We start from the raw sequence: 22,473 nt of genomic DNA, 5'->3' as shown, positions 1-22,473 counted from the left end.
CTTGGATTACTCTTGAATTTTGACATTCTTTTTTAGAATCAGAATAGTGCCTTACATTACAATAAAAAACTTCTACAGTGCAGCTAATCCCTTACCATGTCAATCAGTTTGGTAACTGTGAATTTTTGTTTACTAGTTACTCGGTATTCCTGAAGACTTTTTATTTTAGACGTGCAAATGCTCAATTTCTCCTGTAAAACAAGAATAATTTTTCTTTTTTAAAAAGTGCTTTAAAACTAACAACTTTGGGGTTTTTTTTATATCTCAAAGACAAAAATAAATGTGTTTGTTTTTTGCTGGAGGAAGAGGTTACTCTTTTTTTTTTTTCTTCTTCTTCTCTTCCTTTAAAAACAAAAAGAGCACGTGTTGTGGTTTAGCCAGTGAGCTGCAGTCGATACACTTGGAGTTTGTTTTCTCTGACTCTTGCGGTAACCAGCCATCTGAGATGAAGCACGCCTGCAGATCGTGTTACCTGAAATCACGAAATAATTAGGATTGGCCAAACCTGAGTTGCAGGTCCCGTGCCTGGGAATGAAAACACCGTTTCTGTTTGCGGATTTGGCTGTGGTAGCTCGGGGGTGCTGTCTCTGACACTACCCGGGAGCAGCAGACACGGCCTGTCTGGCGGCCCCAGCCGTGCCCTGCAGGGCCGCCCGGCTGCACTGGGGCTGTGCTGGTGGCTCTGCCCTTCCCGGGGCAGTTCCCAGCGCTTCCTTTTCTCCCTCCACAGGCGGTCAGGGGTCCGGCCACGCCAGGGGAGCAGCGGTGGGCACGGGCTGGACGCCACCTCCGCTGGCAGCAGCACAACCCCTGCTCAGCCTCAGGTACTGCCGAAACTACACCCCGAGGGTGAGCTTTGAGGGCAGGGCTCGGGCACAGCTGATGATGAGGTGTTACCGAAGGGCCTCGCCCCAACAGTGTGTTTCCTCTGTTGCTTTCTGTCAGTTCTCCTGGTGGGGCAGAGGAGCTCTGTGACACACAGAACCAGCTGCCAGCTGTTGGCAGAGCTGTCGGTGAGGGAGAGGGGTAAAATACATGAGGATGTTGTGTGGAGGAAGGAGAAGTTTAGTGCATCATGAAAGTAATTTACATAGGAGGATTTACTGCTGGAAGGTGTCAGGGCAAACATGTTATAGACCTCTTTTACCAGCCTCTGAAGGGGCTCTTAGGCTGTTTCTGAGGAACATCTTGTACAGAAAGACCTACAGACAGTATAGGTGAAAGAAATAAAGGAACTTGAACTTCTGGTGAACCCAGCTTAATTCAGAGATATGTGTATGTGCAGGTAGCAACCATGTTAGAACCATGGCTCTGTTTGTAAAGCATTTTTAAAACCTGTTGACTGGAAGTGTGATCTGTGTTTTTCTTTCCAGTTTTTTGAATGGGCAGACTCTGATTTAACAGACTTAAGGTCTGTCCTTGCTGATCCTTGTTCAGACAAGCAATCCAATACATTTTGCATTGTTTTTTCTTTTTGATCTAATAATTCCCAGTACTTGCCTTTTGGAAAAATGCATTTGTTTTTTGTTTTGTTTAAACTTGTTAAAGAGATCCAAGTGTTAAATTCTGTAAATCATTGGTGCTTTATAATGCAGAGTCTGTAGGCAGGTAGGGTGCCTCTGTATACAGGGAAGGTGCAGACAAGGATATCTCCCCTCGTTTGGCCCTTTGCTCACTAACCAGCTCAACCTCAGGTGCAGGTTCCCCTCTGCTTTTCCCAGTTTGGGGCAGGCAGCTGCAAGGTGACATTTTAAAACTGCCACAGCAAGATTTGCAGGAAGGCCACACATATGTGTGATAGAGCTGAACATGTGACACTGTTGCTGATAGGCCTGTGAAATTGCTTTGCTGAAGCCACCTCAGAAGTGATTAGCTGCACAGAGATTGAAGGATAGTACGTTCAAAGGCAGTAAGTTCTGCAATGGAGTGGATTTCTTTTCTAGTGTCTTATTTGTAAATGTACAATATTTACCCCCTTGATTAGTTTGTATTTCGTGGATTATTTTTTATTCCCCCATTTCTTTAAACCATTAGGACATTAAGAAAAATGAATCGTTTACTGACCACTAATTCTGTGTTCTTCCAAGCATAAAGAAGACATTGGTTCCTTCAATGTGCAGTCCTAACCTAGAACTCTTGTTTCCCCTTATTAGCCATTGCATAATACAGTACTGTCTTAAGTCTTAACTTCTCACATAATGCGAAAGATTTAATCTCGAAGGTTTTGTTACTTAGTTGCTGTGTTTTCCCCTTTCATGCAGTGGGTCAGGGTCTTGTTTGAGGTTTCAGGCTAACTTTGCTTTGGAAAAGCTCCATTTTGTGAAATTCTTCTGATTTAAATCTGTGATGCTGGAATCAAGCCTTTAGGGTTTATATTCATATTTTCATTGTTATATTTCCCTTTTCTGCTGCTGATCCATTGTTTCTGCCAACTTTCTTGTGCTAGTAGTGTGCAGTTAGTTGCAGATGAGATTCAGTGTAAGGGATAGGGGTGTTAGCAACATTGCTGGTGAGGTGCTGCTGGTGGTGGTTGGTTTTGTTTTGTATCCAGCCTGCGTCACTACTGAGTAAAATCATTGTGCAATACATGGGATAGAGTATCAGCTACAGATCAGACTGTCTATTTATGTCTCGTTAAAGTCTCTCTGAAGCAATCAGTTATTAGATAGGCTCATTGCAACAGTGTTTTTCGGGCATCAGAACGACAACTGGCCCTATTTTAAGTCAAATTAAAATTTTGTAGGGTGAATGAGCCATACCAAGAATCTACCTTGTAAATTTGTGTAAAAAATTTTATAGGGAAAATGATAGTTTTTAGAGCCTGTTTTCTCAATGAGTACAGGTACAGCACACATTCTTTCCTTGCTGTTTGTTCAGATGGTGCTTTTTAAAGGTGCCATGTAAAAAGGCCGTTTAAAAAAAGCACATTCATTGTGTTCTATATTAGGTGATGACGTGGCCAGTCTGGGACTGGGTAATTGCAGCTCTGAGGATGCAAGCACATCAGGAAATGAAATTGCTGTGAGGAGTTGAAGTTTCCTGGCTGTGTATTCAGGGAAACTGAATTTAACCTTTGGGAGACAAAAAGAAGAAAATCCCTTTAAAAAAACTTGTAAAATAATTCAGTGCATGTCCTTGCAGACATATCACAAGCATTCGGAATTGTACCAGTGTGAGGTCTGAGAGGGTGTCTTGCCCAGCCTCTTGCTGCCTCAAATGTGTTTTGGTGGACGTTTATCCAGGTATTTTTTAAGTTCAGCAGAGGCAAAAGGCCCTGTTGCTGCTAGATTGGTTGTTCTCACTGCCTCTAACATGCACTATCTGCAAAGTCAGCTGCATTTTCTTCACCCAGAAACTTACTGGCATATGCTAACATTTGAGTGTTTGATTTTTGTAACCTCAGTGCTCTGATAATGTGAGTCTGTGTTTGCCCATTGGGGGGAACGTTTACACTTGTACTTGAAACTGGAAGGTGTTTCAGCAAAAAGTTTTGCTAGTAATTATTTTCTAGTAGTACTGTGGAAACAAAATATCCATGTTCTCAGCAAGTTGCCCCTTGGTTCTTATTTCCAGTAGTTTTACATGTAGTTTATTCTTCATTCTGTGTTGTGTTCTAGCAGTTTACATTCTTTTGCAATTGAATCGTAGATTATCAGTGAACTAATTTTTAGATGTTAGGAATGAACAGGTAAAAACTTATGGCCAAGGTTGTTTGTTGAGATCACAGAATGGCATTAAACATCAGTATTATAAGACTTCATTATGATAGACTTTATTATGAAAATGGGGTGATTTCTCAGCTGAACTTTCATTTTTAGAATTTCAGTCTTCCTCCACACACCTTTTTTGGCTAGTGCTGTTAGAGTAGCACTCAGGCTCCAGCTGAAATGAGGATTACTCTGAAAAAAGTGAAAAGTCCAGGCTCTGGATTTTTATCCAGGAAATCTTTGGCTTCTGCCTAGTCAGGTGATTTGCTAGAGCTGAGATCTTGAGGGTTTTGTCTTGAATATTAATGCAATTCCAGTGGTGCTGGGACATGCAGAACTTGCCATCTAGGACACTTGTTTTCTGGGTATATTTTGTATTTAAAGTGTGGTAGATAGTGCTGCACTGCCCTGTGCAGGGGGTGTGGTACTTTGCCCTGTAATATTGTGTCACCTCAAGGAAGGGTCAACAATTGCTCCAGTTCTTAGAGTGACCAAACAAGTATCTTGTCTGATTCTTGTGATGAAACTGAGGTTGTGCCAGACTGAAAACTGAAGTGTTTTAATTTTTCAGACCGTAGCACTGAGAAGGAGAAACTCTGCAAATTTTTCTCAATGACTCTATAGCCAACTGATGTAACAATGGTACTAATATTGGGACGCAGACTGAATAGAGAGGAGAGCGGGATACGAGACTCCCCTGCAACCAAGCGGAAAGTTTTTGAAATGGACCCAAAGTCATTGTCAGGCCCTGAGTTTTTCGACTTCTCCTCGGGATCATCCCACGCGGAAAGCATCCTGCAGATCTTCAATGAGTTCCGGGACAGCCGGCTGTTCACAGACGTGATCATCTGCGTGGAGGGCCGGGAGTTCCCCTGCCACCGCGCTGTGCTCTCGGCCTGCAGCAGCTACTTCAGAGCCATGTTCTGCAACGACCACCGGGAGAGCCGGGAGATGCTGGTGGAGATCAACGGCATCTTTGCCGAGGCCATGGATTGCTTTCTGCAGTACGTGTACACGGGCAAGGTGAAGATCACCACAGAGAACGTGCAGTATCTCTTTGAAACATCGAGTCTCTTTCAGATCAGTGTCTTGCGTGACGCCTGCGCCAAGTTCCTGGAAGAGCAACTGGATCCTTGCAACTGCCTGGGAATCCAGCGCTTCGCAGATACGCACTCGCTCAAGACACTGTTCACCAAGTGCAGGAATTTTGCGCTGCAGACATTTGAGGATGTGTCCCAGCATGAAGAGTTCTTGGAGCTGGGGAAGGATGAGCTCATTGATTACATCTGCAGCGACGAGCTGGTGATCAGCAAGGAGGAGATGGTGTTCGAGGCCGTGATGCGCTGGGTGTACCGCGCCGTGGAGCTGCGCCGGCCGGTGCTCCACGAACTGCTGACACACGTCAGGCTCCCGCTCCTGCACCCCAACTACTTCGTTCAGACTGTGGAGGTGGACCAGCTGATCCAGAATTCCCCAGAGTGCTATCAGCTCCTGCATGAAGCCAGACGATACCATATCCTTGGAAACGAGATGATGTCTCCCAGAACTAGACCACGCAGGTGAGGAATTTTTTTTTTTCTTTTTTTCTGTAGGAGAAGGACATAGTTTGTTGCACAGATGTTTGATATACATATGCCCAGAGAAAAATCTCTTGCAGATTATTTTGCTTTGCATTCTGGAGCTGCTACACTTACTCTTCAGTACTTCCCCACAAGCCGTGAAGCTCACAGGTGTCTTGAAAATGTGAGTTGAGTCTTTCTGCACAGATCACTTTATTGCTATGAAATAAACGACCCTTCAGGTAAGTAAAGTTATATTACCTTGCAAGTAAAACACTTTCTTAAGTTTAATGTTTGCTAGGGGAGACCTTAAAGTATTTCATACAATAGCAGTGTCTTGAAGAGAACTTCATGTGCTGTGGCAAGTACACCATTGCATTTCCCAACCTTTCTTTTTGTAACAAAGTCATGTAAGTGTCCAGCACACCACAAAGGATGTGGATGGGGATATTATGTATTCAGAGCATTTCCTTGCTGCATCACAAATACTTTACAGATGGAGTAGTACATGTATTCGTAATAGACAGCAGAACAGGTTCTTAACTGTAAAGAAACCAAATATTGTAATTTTTAAAGAATTATGAAACAGTTCCTGAAGTATTTTGTGTTTATTCTGTGACATTTTAATAATTCAGAATTGCTACCACTTAATAATGTGTTACACAAATAGGTGACTGAGGTTGCAAAAAGAAATGAGGAAGACTCCATTAGTGGCATTTATGAGCAATGGTGGTTATGATTCTTTTTTTCCTGAAAAATATTCTCCCAGCCTCATGTCAACGATAGTTGACACGATAGTTTATTGTTAACTCCACCCGATTTAAGCTGTATTTATAAAATCACATGTTGCATTAAGGTGATGCAATGACCTGGTCGAGACAGATTGTGTTAGGAGTTACTCCTCTTTGCTTGCTCTTACTCATATGTGGTTGCTGTACAGTGACTGTTCAGGGAACCTTTATTTTTCTGGCAGCAGTTAAAGGCTTCCTTAAGAGGGAAAAAGAATACTTGGCAATGTTTGCCCCATTAGAGGCTTTCCAGTCTTCAGTCCTGCCATGAGAGAAGAAACTCCTGAACTCCTTGCAGTGAAGCTGCCAGATTTTCTAAGCTGCACGGTGCTGTGGTGGAGGGTCTTTGGAAGTGTTTGGGTCATGGCAGTTTGGAAACTGGTGCAATTGTTGTTTCTGAGTCCAAGCCTGAGGGAGGGACCATGGGAATTCTGACAGTGTGCAGTGTATTTGGTGTGATGTTTATTCTGTGTCTATTACTCAGTTAGCTAAAGAAGGCAAATACACTCAGACCCGGCAGTTTTGCCAGTGCGTGGTGTGTATCTGCTTGAGAATTTGAACAGCCTCAGTGTAGTGCTCCAGTTTGCACATGAAGTACCCTGCCTAATACAGGTGATTTCTGAAGCCAGGGGGTTTTGTTGGTTTTACTGCTGAGCTTGTTAAACTGCACTGGGAATTCAAGTAGGCAGGAACAAGAGAAGTAATTTACAAAGAGGAAAACTGGCTGGCCTCCCAGCAGGAATTTTTTCCCCTTTTCTATATTACATTCGTGGAATAGTTCTTTGTCATTTGTTTCTGTTGCCTGTTTGTTTCTGTTGCCTATAGCAAAAAGAGATCATATTTTAAAACAGTTGCCAGGTCCCCCTTCTCCTGTGTTTTCACCACACCTTTTCTGGGCATTTCGGCAGGGGGTTGGGAGGAGAGGACAGGTCGCTGGAGAGCTGTTTTCCTTCTTTCTTGCCTTCTTCCAATTTCTTTTCTATATAAACTGTTTCCAAAAGGAGACAGGCTGCAGGACAAGAAATTCCCACACCAGTGTTTTTGTTGAAACTTTGGGAAATAAATAGTGATTGCTTGGATGCACTTATGGGTGAAGTGAGTTCGACTTGTTTTTTTAAACAAGTTGATTTTTTTTTTTTCTTTTTGAAGCCAGTGAAGAGTTACCTGAAGGGAATTGAAGTTAAAGTACGGCATAACCGTTGCTCTTTGCCACTAAGGCATCATTGACAAGTGAGGTCTTTCTGAAAGAGCTTTTCAGTTATGGACTAGTGACATCTTGAGGCTGTCTCTCCTGCTCCTTTGGAGTCTCTCCTGTCCCCTCTGGTTGTGTTGCACAGCAAATCTCCAAGCTGAGACCAGGCAGTGAGCAGTAAGACATTTCCATACAAAAGACAACATAGGCTCTTCCTACTGTGTGATTTGAGTTGTCTTCAGATTTTCATCTACCTCTGAGTTTTTCCATCAAAGCTTCTTTTAGCCTACCTAGTTACCATCCCGTGAGTGTTCTCTTTAACTGAAAGTTGTTGTGTTTATACATTTTAACACATCCTTTCTGGTTGCCTTTAGAAAGCTTTAATGTAGTCCCTCATTTTCCCCCAAGGAGACGTGGGTTTCTATTTCACTTCACATATTGTCTGCTATTTCATTTACTACCCAAAAGTGATTTAACATTGGGGAAGAAAAAAGTAGTGATTTACCAGACTTTCTGTAATTTGTTTTCCAAACTTCCCATGATTTGGAATGTAATCTCTTTGAACTACGAGAGTTCTGTCCAGCTCTTGCTGGCGGGTTGGTGTTCTCGCCTTGTGTAACTTGGGACCCCCAGGGAACCTGCTCTTGGGAACGCATGGAATTACGTGGCACTGCTGGTCATATTCCATCCTCCCCTTTTCTATTTTATGCACCTCTTCCTGGTGGGACAGTGCCTCCTGGAATCTCTAGTGCCTGTTTTAACACCTCTGTTATTTTACTCACACTGTTTCTTCTGAGGGCTACAGGGAGGGCTTCCTGTGCTACTGGTTGAGGTCACAGGTTTTTCTAACCTCCACTCAAATATATCCTTAGTTCTTTTCTGGAATTAGCCTTTGCCTGTATGTTGTTTTTGTGTAATTCCACCACAGTTTTACTTTTTTTTGTTAAAGTAACGTGCTCTTTGTCATTTGCAAAAGAAATTTTAGGAACTAACCATAAAACGTATACAGTGCATGACTCCTCCAAGAAAATGTAATGGAGGAAATATTTCTTAACTGAAGAAAAAATATGGTCATACAGGTTCTAAAATGTTGGGAAATTTTTTTGTTTTCTGTAGATTTGAAATACTGTGCTAAATGAATATTTTCTTTACAGAGAAAGATTTCATCATAACAATTCATAAAGAGCTCTCTCTGGGCAAAGATTTTTGGTTCATTTATTTTTAAAATACACTAAGCTTTTCAGTATGTGAGTGGAGGCCTTGATTCTAATCTAGAAAGTAATCCTCAGGCAAACCTCTTTGTACCCACAATTAGCTGGTGTATCTGGACTTGCTTCTGTGGCAAACTACGAGTTGAGTGTCTTGCTTTTACGGAAGTTCTTTTCCTCAATAATGCTTTGCTGGCACAGGAACTTCCCCTCTCTTATCCTTTGAGAGATTCTTTTCAGAGTTGTTCCTCAAAAAAGCAAAAACCGGTAACAGTAAATACATAGAAACCAGGAACGAGCCTGACTTCAAAGCTGAGCAGCTGCCGAGAGTTTCTTCTGCCTGGTTCAGGTGCGTAAGTGCCACTCCTCAGACACATCTCATTTGTATCATCTTGTAGGATGTTACCATTTAGCACTGCCTTTTCCTATTGACAATATTCTGAGTAGAAAGATGTATGGTATATTTAAATTACAGCCTGTGGTGACAAGGAGATAAAAGGGCTAACTAGTTTTGTTTCTGGTGTTTCAAAACAGGGAAAACTTCATCGGGATTTATAGGTGAATATGTGCATAAGTTTATAGTAGGATCTTTAGGGGGATATCATGCAATTTTTACCTCAAAGGCGATTCTGAGTCTGTTGTTTTTGAGAGAAGACTGCAGTACTCAGCAATGGTATTACTGTCTGTTCTGTGAGATGTCTGTTCACATTGTGATCATCGTACAAAGCTCGACACGACAAAAAGGCTTATCAAAAATAAAATGAATCTTACATTCAGTTTTACTTAATTGACAGCAGTCCTTGAAATAAATATGTCAGTGCAAAATGCTTTAATCTAAAAATGCCCTGAAAAGAAAGGAGTTTGACAAATGCTGACAAGAAATTAGAAATTTGAGAGGAGGAATAAAAGGTGCTCACGGTTTGATTTACACATCAAAGATGGTTGAGTCTCTACATTCAAATGTGAATTAATAAATAAGAGGTTTTGTTATTGCTGTGAATGTAGAATATGTATAATACAAAAACATTTGGTTAGTAGAAGGAAAATGAATGTGTGGAATAGAATTTAAAGGCCTACTTGTGTACATTGCAGACTGTCTAATGCTTAATTTTTTTTCACACTGAGTTTTAATTTTTGGTTTAGGCTTGAATTTTTATTTCAGCATTCCTTAATGTTTCCTCCTGTCACTACTCTTGTTTTTTGCTTTACTTTGCACTGGCTCTAAGGCCACTTTCTTTTCTCTTATTTTGGTGACTATATTCCTTCAGCTTTTAAACTTTTTGGATATTTAAGCAATGTAAAGTAGTATTGATTTTGTAAAACTCGGGGGGGGACGTCAGGACTGGTTTTATTGTGAAACAGGTCCTGCTTGAACTTGGTTTCTGATCTCTCTATGTACACAAGGTAAAAATACTATTAAAGTAAGGGCTTTCTGTGTTATTTAATTATTCAGTTTTTACATATAACGTTGTGCAGTGGAACTCCACCACTTACTCTGGGCACCTGTCAGTGACACCTGCTGTGTAGCGACACAGCTGGAAACAGTGAAACCTCTGTTTGCTAAATGACTCTTCTTTTTTTCCTTGTTGTAGAAGTTAACACTAAATAGTAAATTTTCTGATTTTCACGCAGTTTTGAAGACGATGTTGTTTGGCCTCCATGTACTAATAAATATCTCCTACATCTTAGTTTTCTGTGTTCTCTTTTTTAGATCAACTGGTTATTCTGAGGTGATAGTTGTTGTTGGAGGCTGTGAACGAGTTGGAGGGTTTAATTTGCCGTACACGGAGTGCTATGATCCCGTAACAGGAGAGTGGAAATCACTGGCTAAACTTCCAGAGTTTACCAAGTCTGAGTATGCCGTGTGTGCTCTACGGAATGATATTCTTGTTTCAGGTGAACAATCCTAAAAAGTTTAAGATTTCTTTTTTTTCTTGGTTGATTGTTTTTCATTACTAGATGATCTTTAAGGTCCCTTCCAACCCAAGCCGTTCTATGATTGTATGATTGATTGGGGATTGTTTTCTTGTTTGTTGTTTGGGATTTTTTTAAGTAGTTTGGCAGATCTTTGTACTGTGAACTTCCAGAAGCTCGGCTGAAAGTCATTTTCTGATGTAAATGGTGAAAACCAGCCCCAGCACAATCTTACTGTAAACAAAAGTGTTTTCTGGAGTTTTTGTTTGGCATGAATCTGCAGTTTTTTACAGCTGATTCCAGGACATCAATTGTATTTAAAGAGACCAGCTCATGCAGTACACTGCTTTAAAATACAGCAGCAGACTGTTTGCAGCAACAGCTGAGAAAAATACAAGCAAAAAATCTCAAGCAGGCTTTTGCCAGCAGTCCTTTAGCAAGGGAAAATTCCAGGGTGCAGCTGATGGTTTAGCCACCACGATCTGTGAGTTAGTTCAGCCGAAGAAGTTGTTTCCTCGGGTGTGTAGTACCTGTGTCATTTGAACAGAGTGTAAAACAAAGGAGATGTGCACAGACAGGACAGAGGAACAGCGGGTGTTAGGGATGTGCCATAGGGCACTTCAGGGGATAAGGCTTCGGGTGTCTCATCCAGGCAGTGACACTACAGGAAATCTGAATTCAGAGCATGGGCAAAAGCCATTCACGTGCATTCAAGAAATAATCTAATGTGATCTCAGCATGTCAGTGAGGAAGGCAAACATAAGGAATATAACTCACTGTGTGCTTTTGTGTTTGAAGTCCACTGGAAATTACTTTTTCAGTCTAACTTATAGATACTGATAGATCCTTATATCACCCAAAAAGTGATACAAAGTTTTCATTGCTCCCTGTAGAGGGGCATGTTAATAGCATTTCCCATACAATAATTATTCAAATCGGCATATTTCTGTTTTTAAAGGTGGAAGAATCAATAGCCGGGATGTCTGGATTTATAACTCTCAACTTAACATTTGGATCAGAGTTGCTTCCTTAAATAAAGGCAGATGGAGACATAAAATGGCTGTTCTTCTTGGTAAAGTAAGAGAAGTATATTTTAATTGTTTTTATAGTTGGGATGTTTTCATGTAGATAAGAAAGCAGTAGAGAAAACACTTAAGTATTACTTTGTATTTCATATCAAATACTTTAAAAATACTTTAATATTTCAAACAATTAGGCTTTTTATCAGTCAGACACTACCCCTGGACGTGAAAATCATCTTACTGCCCAGTCATTTATTTTTTTTTTCATCATTGAAGTGTCTTATTCCCAAGAAGCAAATTTTTGGGAAGCAAAGAAGCATCTGAATTATCCTGTGCTTCACAAGTGCTGTCAAAGGTCTAACAGTTTTGCAGTTATTAACAGAAATTGGTGCTGCTCTGAATGTCGTATCTTTTATTTAATGTTTTATGTTGAAATTAACTGAACACATGCAGTGTGGAAACAGGAGGATTTGCTGTATTTTGAAGGTGTATATGCCTGAACATAAAATGGGTAATTGGGATCAACTGCCTGTGGGGATTCTGTTAGTGAAACTTAGGAAGGATGTGCATGTGGTATCCCTTGGGCTTCGTGCAGATGAAACTTGCAGCTGAGCAAACAGAAGCAAGTAGACATAAATAATGAGTTCTGCTTCTTAAATGTGAGAGAAGGGGCAGGAAAGAGTTTACAAACTGAGATGAGGAAATATTTCTGTAAGTAAGTAGGGAAAAGCAAAACACTGAAAAGCAAAGGTAAACTCAGATGGACTTTTGCTGCTGCTGTTGCTGAATGTCATCTAAAAAAAGAGAAATGCAGAGAAATGCCTTTTCTAACAAATGCCATTCAAACAGGAAGTTTCTATCGTAGTATTAATAATACTATGCTTTGGCATGTGTTTGCAGTGTCATTCCACATGTGACTGAATGGAACTCTCCAGGAAGTCTTTACCCTTTGTTTTTAGGCTGCATTCTTCTTCTCCTGTGTATATATTAAAAATCTGAGAAAAGTATCCCTTTGCATACCTAGCAAATTAGCTTTAAATTAATTTAATTTCATATTTAAATGTAACCCTTACTCTACCCAAGAAATAATGGCAGTTTTCACCCCTGTGCACAGGTGTACGTGGTTGGGGGATATGACGGGCAGAACCGGCTCAGCAGTGTGGAGTGTTACGACTCGTTCTCCAACCGCTGGACAGAGGTGGCTCCCCTGAAAGAGGCCGTGAGCTCCCCGGCTGTGACCAGCTGTGTGGGCAAACTCTTTGTCATCGGGGGTGGGCCTGATGACAACACCTGTTCTGACAAGGTCAGTGAGTTGTGTTGTGTTGCATCTTCTGCCCACAGGCAACAGCATTGCTGGGTTAAAACCAGATCCTGCAGAGGTCCGCTTTAACTGTTTTTGCTGAAGGGAGTATGGTGTTATTATACTACAAAAAATACAGAATAGAAAATGTTAATTCAGGGAGATGCTGTTCCTGTGGTGTTTCTCATGGATACTGTCACTGGCTTCACAAGTTCTGTGAATTCTTAAACCTGAGTGTTCAGAAAATAATGTCAAATACAAGTGCGTGTTTAGACACTGATATATGGACCTATATTTATATTGACTTCGTTTTCTGGGTGAGGTGTTGCCCACCAGGCACTGCTTCTTTGTCTCTCCTTGTATAACCTGTGTGGGCATGCCAGGCTGTTACTTCAGTTAGGCTGTTAATGTGAAAGGCTTGTATTTGTTTTCAGGTTCAGTCTTACGATCCTGACACCAATTCTTGGTTGCTCCGTGCAACGATCCCCATCGCCAAGAGATGTATCACGGCCGTGTCCTTAAACAACCTGATCTACGTTGCTGGTGGGCTCACCAAAGCCATCTACTGCTATGATCCCATTGAGGACTACTGGATGCATGTACAGAACACGTTCAGCAGACAGGTAATTAACAATAGAAGACCTGCACACAGCTGAAACGTAGTGTTTGAAATTATCATCTTGGCATGAAATGAGTATGCACTTGTTTAACTCTGATACAGTTGCATTTCTGATTCCTTTCTTGCTTTACCTCTTCTTCTGTGTAATTCAAAACCTCACAGAAGAATTTTCTATACCAGTAGCTTTTCAGCTGGTCATCACTATTAGCTAGCCCAAACTTTGGGAGCTGTTACTGTTGGAGAACAGGGTAACAGTATAATGGATGAATTTTTAGTTGTATAGAAATTAACTCTGTCAGGTTCTGCTGCATGTTTTGATTTAGATTGAAGACAGTAATTTCCTTGTAATTGATTAAAGCCTTTCAGCGTAACTACAAATATTGAAGGCTGTTTTTACAGTGTGAAAAAGCCCCTTTGTATAGCACAGAAAATTTCTGACTTGAGTAGTGAGGGTTCTGTCACTGCCACATATGGGACACAGAATTTAACCTTGGTAGCAAAGTATACACGTATCAGTTACATTTCCTGATGTTATTACTGTGATATTACCTTAACAGAACTTCATTCTTTTTCCTGGCCTTCCCTCTGTTCCTCTGTTTTGATCTGAGTTCTCTATTTAATTGAATATTTTTTCCATGCCTGCTTTTAAGGAAGAAATAAAATCCTATCGGTGTTTCAAGTAAGACATAGCACAGTCTTTTCTTATGCACTCCTTTTAGTCATGCCTTTTATTCCTCTCCCCATTTACATCCCTCTTCATTATCTGTTACTCCTCTAAGATGCTTCTCCTTGTTCCCGTTTTTTGCATTAATAGTACCTACTGTGGTCCCTCTTCTGAAAACCTTTGTTCTCTCCTCCTTTCCCTATCTCAGGTCTTTAAATGGTAAGTACAGTGTTCAGCTGAATTCCATTGTATCCCTTGTATGAGCTATGTAGTGAAGGCTTAGACCTGAAATAGTCTTTTTTGTAGAATTGTGTTGTTGCTTTCTCTAATTATTGTCCTTTCTGCATTGGCCCTTTCAGGAGGAAATAGTATAGGCCTGTTTACAAACAGGAATCAGTGCTGCCCTCCTGCACTGGAGCAGATATGCATGAATCAAGGTCTTGCTTTTTAGATAATCATGTATTCCTTTGTGTTTCTTTGAAACAGGAGAATTGTGGCATGTCTGTGTGTAATGGAAAAATCTATATCCTTGGTGGAAGACGGGAAAATGGTGAAGCCACAGACACTATTCTTTGTTATGACCCTGCAACGGGCATTATCACAGGAGTAGCAGCCATGCCCAGGCCAGTATCGTATCATGGCTGTGTGACCATTCATAGATATAATGAAAAAGGCTTTAAACTGTAATTTTTTTTTTCCTGAAAAAAGAAGAAAACTGCATGAATGAATCCAGTGGTCTGCTGCAAGACAGGCTTTTTAAAGATTCCTGAAGTGGGAATTCCCTGCCTAAGTGTCGTATGAAAATTATATCCTGTGCCTTTAGAAAAAGGGTTCATTTAACTGACAAAACAAGTCTCCAAACCTACCCAGTAACCAGAGTTCATTTCTATCTGCTGTGGACTCTGATACAAGAGCAGTAACAGTATGTTGTACTAGTGGTCAGCAAATTTGCCCTATGTGTGATTAGTAATTAAAATCTTGGAAGCTTTTTGGGGAAAGTGCCTTCACAAGCTTTTGTGCCTCTGTCCTAAGAAGCAATATCTGCAAGGTGTTTCCAGTTCTGCTAATGGGAAAAATAGATTCTTTGATCCCAAAGAATCATCTAAGATAATTATTTATAATTTAAAAAGTTTAAATAATTGTAGTTTGTAGGCAGCATTCCTACAGGCAGATTACTTGGCTTAACCGAGCAGATTTAATGTCAGATCATGCATAGTTTGGAATTAAAACCCCAAAAAGCATCAACAAAACAAGCTACATAGGACAAATAGGAGAGTCTTTGAGGGATGCTTTTTTCTGAAGGAGAAACTGGTTGTTTTGTGAGCCACCACAACACACTGCATGACGATTGGGTACCTTAACCCTGTGGACCTTATTCATAGTGTTGATAGATGTCCATCAGAAGTACAAGGCTACATGACATGGAAAACCAGGGGGGTGTAGGCCATGTGTCTGTGAAGCAAATTTTGAGTCCCAGTTTTTACCTTTGTGAGCAGTATGGCTGAAGGCTGAAGGTTACTGGGTTCTCTCTTTGCTCACTGCAAAGTATCTCTATTAAAGAAATAAAAGATGATGGACTCTGGATTCTTCCACTTCCCTGAATCACATTATAAATTACCTGAGGATAGAGTTAGGGACTTGGGTTGTGCCCTACAGCTTATAAATTGTTTTTTTGGATATCTCATCTGCAGAGATGGCAGAGTATCCACCAAGTATTTCTTGGCCTTTCTTCAGACAATCACTCAGTACAGTTAAACTATCATATAAACTGTTTCACCACAGATAAAGAAGCTCTGGGAAGGTCCCTACTGTCACCAGAAAAATATCTGTGGACCTGTCCATGTAGCCATATGAGGTGACTCCCATATGACATATTTTGGATAATTTTGAAGCCAAGGAAGTGCCTGTATTTTGACACCACCATTTTTTAGGTTTTTTTTCAGTAAAGGTATTTTTTTTTAAGTCTTCTCTAGATTTCTGTTCTAGGTCTCTTTATTTCCAGTACGCAGTTGTACAGTTGAGGCACAGAGTTCATAAAAACTTAATAGCACTTAAGAGTTGGAAAATGAATAGGATTGTCTGTACCAATTTCCTGTTAATCACCAAAAACCTCAGGAACTGCCTTTTAAAGGAATTCTGAGGACAGCAGCCAGTAAGGAAGTTGGTCAGTGCCAGGGCAGAAGAAAAACCATAAAATCTCTGCAGAGCCGGCCCTGGCCTCAGGATTCTGGTCTCTGTGATTGCTCGGAGGGTGAAAATAAGCACCATATCTGGAACGTTGTTTGTTCCACTGGACTTTCCTCATGTGTTTTCCCAGAGTATTTCTTCATGAGATGGAAATTCTGACCCTCAGTGAAGCTGTGCCAAACTGGGAGTCACCGTTTTCGGTAACATGGTCATGACTTTTAAAGAGCACTGGGAGCTGCACTTTGGGATGCATTGACTTGTAACCTCAGGAAAGGACACAAATTTCAGTTTCTGGCTGGATACCAAACACTGCTTTGTATATGCTGAATAAGAATACTGATAGAATACAAATCTCTGCATATCAGTGATTGATCAGGAAGTCAGTTCCTGAGCAGGTACATCCACATTGCCCTAAAAAGAAAGTCCCTTGGTAATGCAAGACAAATGAGTCAGATAAATTAATCCTTTTCTAAATTCCTTCTGTTTCTGCTCACCAAGTTATACTTTGAAAAAGCAATTTCAGTACCTGTGAATAAGGTCTGTTGATTGCAATGGTAATTGCCCAGTAACTGATACTATATACTAACAGTGTATATAGCTTATGCCATCATTTTAAATGAAAATGTCAAAAATTCTAGGAGCACTTAATTAGAGATGCAATTTGAAAAATACTCTCCTTTGATTTCTTCCTGTTTGTATTCAGACTTGTAATGTTGATTGTCATGCTAAACTGTTTTTTAACAGTCCTTATTCTGTAGGTGTAGAACAGTGTCATTTAATCTGTGTTTATAATACTGCACTACTCTGTAAATAACAAGATACTGCTTTCTATGGTTTTGAAGATGCATTTTATAGTTTAGTTGTCTTTTCTAACAATTTATGTACTGTTACTGTTACCTATTATTTTGAAAATGACAGTGTTTAATGAACAGTAAATGCAGAAATGTAGATGCAGAAGAAAACTTCTGCTTACAATTCCTGACAACCTGTATTCGGTGCTGAGCAGTTACAGATGTGGAGCATTGCTTAATGGCAGTTACTTATGCAATGATTTCCTTACAACAGGCAGTGAGATTTTCTTCTTGCTTGTTAACTCAGTAAATAATTTTCACTTATGGCCCGCTCTGTTACAACAATTATTCTTAGATGTGCTAGAAAAGGAACGATTCAACTTTGGTTTAATGAAAATGAACCATTTTTCTAGAAGGGTGCATTATTTTGGAAGTTGCATTCCTGAGCCACCTGTTCTCCAATGCATTTCACTTAGGTATAAATGAATTCCAAGATTTAAAGTGTCACTATTATGCATATTTAGCTGCTTGTAGTTTATGGGCTTGAGCAGGAAGCTGGGAAGGTGGAAGGGGTTTGTCTCAGCTAGGAAAGAAAATTATGAAAGCCATGTACTCTAATCAAAATAATCACCATCATAAATGGTGATAGGTTTGGTAGCTCTAGAGCACCTGCACAAAGATGTAACTTCAGTCCAACCACACATGGGAAGAGGGCCCAAGTATCTCCAAGTAACACCTAAAAAATAATTTTTAAGCATTGTCTTCACTAAACAGGAATGAGTAAATATTTTTCTTCTCCATTTTGATGTCCAGTTCTGTTCTTAGTAATGTGATGTTAATTGAAAAGAAAGTTGATGCTTCCTCTCAGCCAGGGTTCTGGAAGGTTCTGGATCACCAATTTCAGTACTGCAGTACAGAGCAGCCTCCAGCCTTCTGCTTTGAGCTGAAGCATTTCCCCCTTTTACAGCCATCAAGCACGGAACAGTTCCCGGGAATCACGTTAGTTGTACTTGTAGGCTCCCTCCTTGATAATGCTTAAGTAGGCATAATTTGTGGAATCTCTTCCATCAGATGAGTCATTTTATACTGTGTGCCTGTGTTTTGGGAATTGGGCACTGTGATTTCCACTCCAGCACCCAGGGGTCCAGATTGTGCTCTTTTTATTTTAATTGGCACCAATGCAGTTCTCATCCAAGATTGCTTTGTGGTACTCTCTGAAGCAGAGATGTTAATGCAGATCATGTTGATATGGACCCTTATCATAATTTACTGAAGCTTTTTAAATGATATTTTTAATACAGCATATTTTTGAGAGAGGCTAATGATGTAGGAAGAGGAAATGCTCACTTTGACAGAGGTTTAGAGGAAGCTTGAGAGTAAGGACACTGCTGTCTGTTCCAGCTTCTTCCTCAGAATAGTTGAGTTCACCACATTATCTTAGGGAAATACTCAGTTTATCTTGGTTTTTCTTTACTTGAGCTGTAAGGACAGAAGGAGAAGCAGGAGACCTGCTCGCTGCCTGTGACTTCAGGTTCCCCTCCTGCCCGAGGCCGATGGGGCAGAGCCATGAGCTTTGTCCAGCTCCAAAGAGACGAGACAAGAGGAACTCCCTGGAGCAGAGAGGTGGCAGGAGGGGTTTGTACATGTGGCTGGGCTTGCTGAAACCAAGGTGTTCTGGATGCTCACAAGTTTGCAATTCCAGATGCAGAAACTCAGGTGGTAAAAATATTTTGTATCTCCATTCAGTGAACTCAGCTGGAGCAATAGATGTGCAGGTACGGTTATGCTCTGCCAGTGGCAGAGCTCAGAAAAGCCAAAGGATCATCTTTCTGAATTGCCCAACTAGGCAAGTAGGTGTGGGGTTTATTCCTTCCACAGGAGATGGCAAAAACCAATCCAAGAGCTTTAAGAAACTCAGAAGACGTGATCACTGTGAGGCACAATGAATATTTTCATCTGGATGTAGTCGCATGCACACAAGAAAGTACAAATGAAAAGGTTTGTTGTGCCTGGCTAAAAAAATCTGAGCAACGTATACTCAGAAAAGGAGTCTAAATGGTAAGATGAGATTTCTAAGCAGAAATTTGCTGTCTGGTTGGGAGCCAAGCAGTGATTTTTTAGGGTTTTTTTTAATATGTTTGGCACACAAGTTTCCTCAGTATGGAATTATTTCAGATAGCATTAATAAAAAATGGATGTGGCTGTCAGTTCATCATGACCATGTCAGTGCTACTGAGCATTGCCACACAACAGGCTCCCACCACCCCCAGACAGGAAGTGACTCGTGTTCTCTGCACGCTGCCTTTGCTCTCCTCCCTAACTAACGTTACACAAGTTCATCAGTATACAGCCTTGGTAACGTTACTGTCCAAGAACTGTAAACTATTACAGGAGCATTTCTTTTTTCTACTGTAGGGATCCAGTCTACGCTCACATTTGTGTGTGAACATCTGCGTGTGAATAATTCTCTGATCGTTTTCTGATAGTGCTGTTATAAGTGAGGCACATAAAGCCCTGTGTACAGCTTGTTAATAATGTAATTATAGCTTACTTTGTATGCTTAGCTTCGAAGAAAAGAATGTATGTTAATTTTGAAAAGACCTGTGCCTTAAATTCACCTATATTTTTATCTATTGTGAAAAAGAGCTTGGATTACTTCTCCCTATTTGTACCTTTATTAGGATTGGTCTTACTGTCTGGACTGTTGATGTCCCTCTAAGAGAAATAAATGTTGCCATTCATTTTAATTAAAATAGTTAAACTTCTTGTTTAGAATATGCCTAGAGTGCTTCCATTTATACAGTGCTATGGCAGATATAATCTAGGGAAATCAGTATTTGGTTTTTTCTATTTTTTGTTTCCAGCACACCTCAGTGACAAAGGACTGAGGTTACTCTTTGACTTCCTGACCTTAATATGTACAGTTTCTTGTTTTAGTCAGTAGCCTCTATGATATTTCTGAACTCTCTGAAGTCATCAACCTCTTGTTCAAGATACAAAATATGAAGCAATAATGTGGTGCAGCATGGCAATAAGCAAATCAAGAGACTTGAATGTAATGTACTATTACTAATTTCATCTGTGTAAATGCTGGACCTATGAGTCATTCTCCTTTGGTGCACCTGTAGCAATTTGGAGTCAGATTAATAGGAGCTACTTGGCCATGGAAGGAGAGTTTACCTCCTGAACTGTTACTCATGATACTGTATCTTCGCCTGAAATCATGTTTTGATTTTCCTTTTTTGCTGAGGAAAACAGCAGTTTGTGTTATTCCTTGCCAGTTCCTTTATTTACTGAAACATAAAAGCCGTAGTTCCACGAAGAGCTGATCTTGTCCTGGAGAACAGCCTGGTGCAGCACAAGTGATTGAACAGGAAAGCTCAGACCACTTACTGTGTGCCAGAGTCAATGTAACGTGTCTTGCATATAACATTGAGGTCTTCAGATTGTGCTGACAGTAGAAAAGTGATTTTATGTAGCACAATTGCAATAACACCTGTTATATTTAAATATATTTCTTGCATAATTCTTTGAAAGTTTTTTAAAGTTCAGTGTACCTAATAAACATTTGCCTTTTGAATAGTGCACTGTGGTTTATTTAGTTTATGAGAAGTTCCAGGGTGGGGCTTGGTGGAGCAAGGAGGAACCTCCCTCCTGTTTTTTCTGGGTCATTTAACTTGTTGGATTCTGCCCCTTGTGCAGTATCTATCCATTGATCTTTCTTCTGCCTCCCAGTCTACATGTTTTCCCTTCTCATCTTTCTGTCCTCAACACAGAACTTATTACCAATGGGAATTAAGGCAAGCTGGAGGCTGTGTAGAGAAGTAAACTTGAAAGAAAACTGAAAAAACATGGGTGGCATGTGAAATCTGGTTTGTCCTGGGTACTGTGATGAGAAAAGAATGTGAGTGGACTTGGAAGGCAAAACCAGCATGGGAAATCAGGAAGAGGTCACATAACACTAGGAAGGTGACTGGCAATAACACAGGTTGGAAAGAATCATAGAAAGTTTATTTTCCTAAAGTTAGCTACTTGGCCATCTCAAGGTCCTGCTCCCAGATGGCAGAGTAAGCGGGTCAGACTGTGATGGAAAGGTACTATTACACTTGAACTGAGAGGAATCATTTGATTTAATACCACATTTTTTGCAAATACTAGTGGAATACTAGTTGTACTCCTGGCTTCCTCTTCCATGTAATGTGTATTTTAGATCTGTCTCAGAACTTGCTCTTTGTGCAATCTTAATCTTGCTTACTTCCTTAAAACATTGAAATGTTCTGAAAAGAGGCCTAGTAGTGGTCCTATAATAAGAAAAAAAAAGGATTTTAAGGGCTAAGCCTTGAACATTCAAGTACTTGCAAATTAGTGGCCTCATAAATAAGTTTGTAAATCTGTGAGCAGGACACTAATTTATGCTGGTTCACAGCTCACTGCACGAACCATGAGACTACCAGACAAAAGCATCAATGCCATTAGCTGCACCTGACAGGTACTGCAGCCTGGCGAAAACCAAACTGTGGCATTAACTGCACTAATTTGGACAATTTTAGCTCTGATTTGAGAGAATATGAAGTATGGTGAGCAGTAAGTATGGTACAAGGTTTTTGTGAAGCCTATTTAAGGGCAGGTGAGGGCTGCCATCCTGGCTGTGAGGTGGCATTTGCTGTGGGCTGCTGCTATCCTGCACCTCATCAGCCCAGGCGTCCTTTCTTGGTTTTAGTGGTTTGTTTGTTTTGTTTTGTTTTTTTTTCATTTGCTAATCATATAATCACAGAATCATTTTGGTTGGAAAAGACCTCTGAGATCGTCAAGTCCAACCTGACTGAACACCACCATGTCAACCAGACCAGAGCACTAAGCGTCACATCCAGTCTTTCACCATCTCTCCGGCAGCCCGTTCCAATATCGAATCACTCTTTATGTGAAGAATTTCTTCTTGATGTCCAACCTAAACCCTCTCCGGTGCAGCTTGAGACTACGTCCCCTTGTCCTGTCTCATGTTGCCTGGGAGCAGAGTCCGACCCCCACCAGGCTGCAGCTTCCTGTCAGGGAGTTGTAGAGTGATAAGGTCATCCTTGAGCCTCCTTTTCTCCAGGCTAAACACCCTCAGCTCCCCGGCCGCTCCTCACAGGACTTGTGCTCCAGACCCTTCACCATCTCCGTCGCCTTTGTCTGGACCCGCTCCAGCACCTCAGTGCCGTTCTCATCATCCTTTCGTGGAGTATCTTCTGTGTTAAAATGTCTTCCCCAAAATCTATTTCGCGTTAAGACACGGTTCTTCCAGGCAGCAAGTCCGGATCAGGGCACTGCACCCGTTTCTCCACACAGGAACGCGGCCGCGTCGCCCATCTCGGTCCCCGAGGTGCCGCGGGCGAGCCTTGCCCTGCCCACAGCCCACTTCTCGCCCGCGGCGGGACCGGCACGGCCGGGCCCCCACAGCGCCACGGGCCCGGCTGGACCCTTTCCCTGAGGTAGCTCCGCGCCCCCCGCGCCGCCCTCTGCCCCCGCGGTGCTGCGAGAGG

At 41.1% G+C, this 22,473-nt stretch overlaps 1 protein-coding gene across 3 annotated transcripts in view; it reads left to right on the top strand.

The window, feature by feature from the left end:
- KLHL24 (kelch like family member 24) overlaps positions 1–20,536 on the top strand; it is a 23,352-nt gene extending 2,816 nt beyond the window's left edge. For 2 of the 3 annotated variants that reach the window (XM_029963687.1, XM_029963686.1), the window contains 6 exons: positions 4,279–5,266; positions 10,166–10,350; positions 11,327–11,445; positions 12,505–12,693; positions 13,125–13,313; positions 14,460–20,536. In XM_029963687.1, the coding sequence (XP_029819547.1) occupies positions 4,347–5,266; positions 10,166–10,350; positions 11,327–11,445; positions 12,505–12,693; positions 13,125–13,313; positions 14,460–14,660 (1,803 nt within the window). In that variant the 5' untranslated portion in view covers positions 4,279–4,346 and the 3' untranslated portion in view covers positions 14,661–20,536. Of the gene's footprint in view, positions 1–730; positions 825–4,278; positions 5,267–10,165; positions 10,351–11,326; positions 11,446–12,504; positions 12,694–13,124; positions 13,314–14,459 lie in introns of those variants that run through there. The other variant, XM_008930172.3, reaches the window with a different exon arrangement.
- Positions 20,537–22,473: the final 1,937 nt, after the last annotated feature.

Source organism: Manacus vitellinus, unplaced genomic scaffold, assembly GCF_001715985.3.
Source record: "Manacus vitellinus isolate BGI_N305 unplaced genomic scaffold, ASM171598v3 scaffold_60_pilon, whole genome shotgun sequence".
Taxonomy (NCBI): Eukaryota; Metazoa; Chordata; class Aves; order Passeriformes; family Pipridae; genus Manacus; species Manacus vitellinus.
Note: the sequence above shows the minus strand (reverse complement) of the source record. Positions and strands in the feature narration are given on the sequence as shown.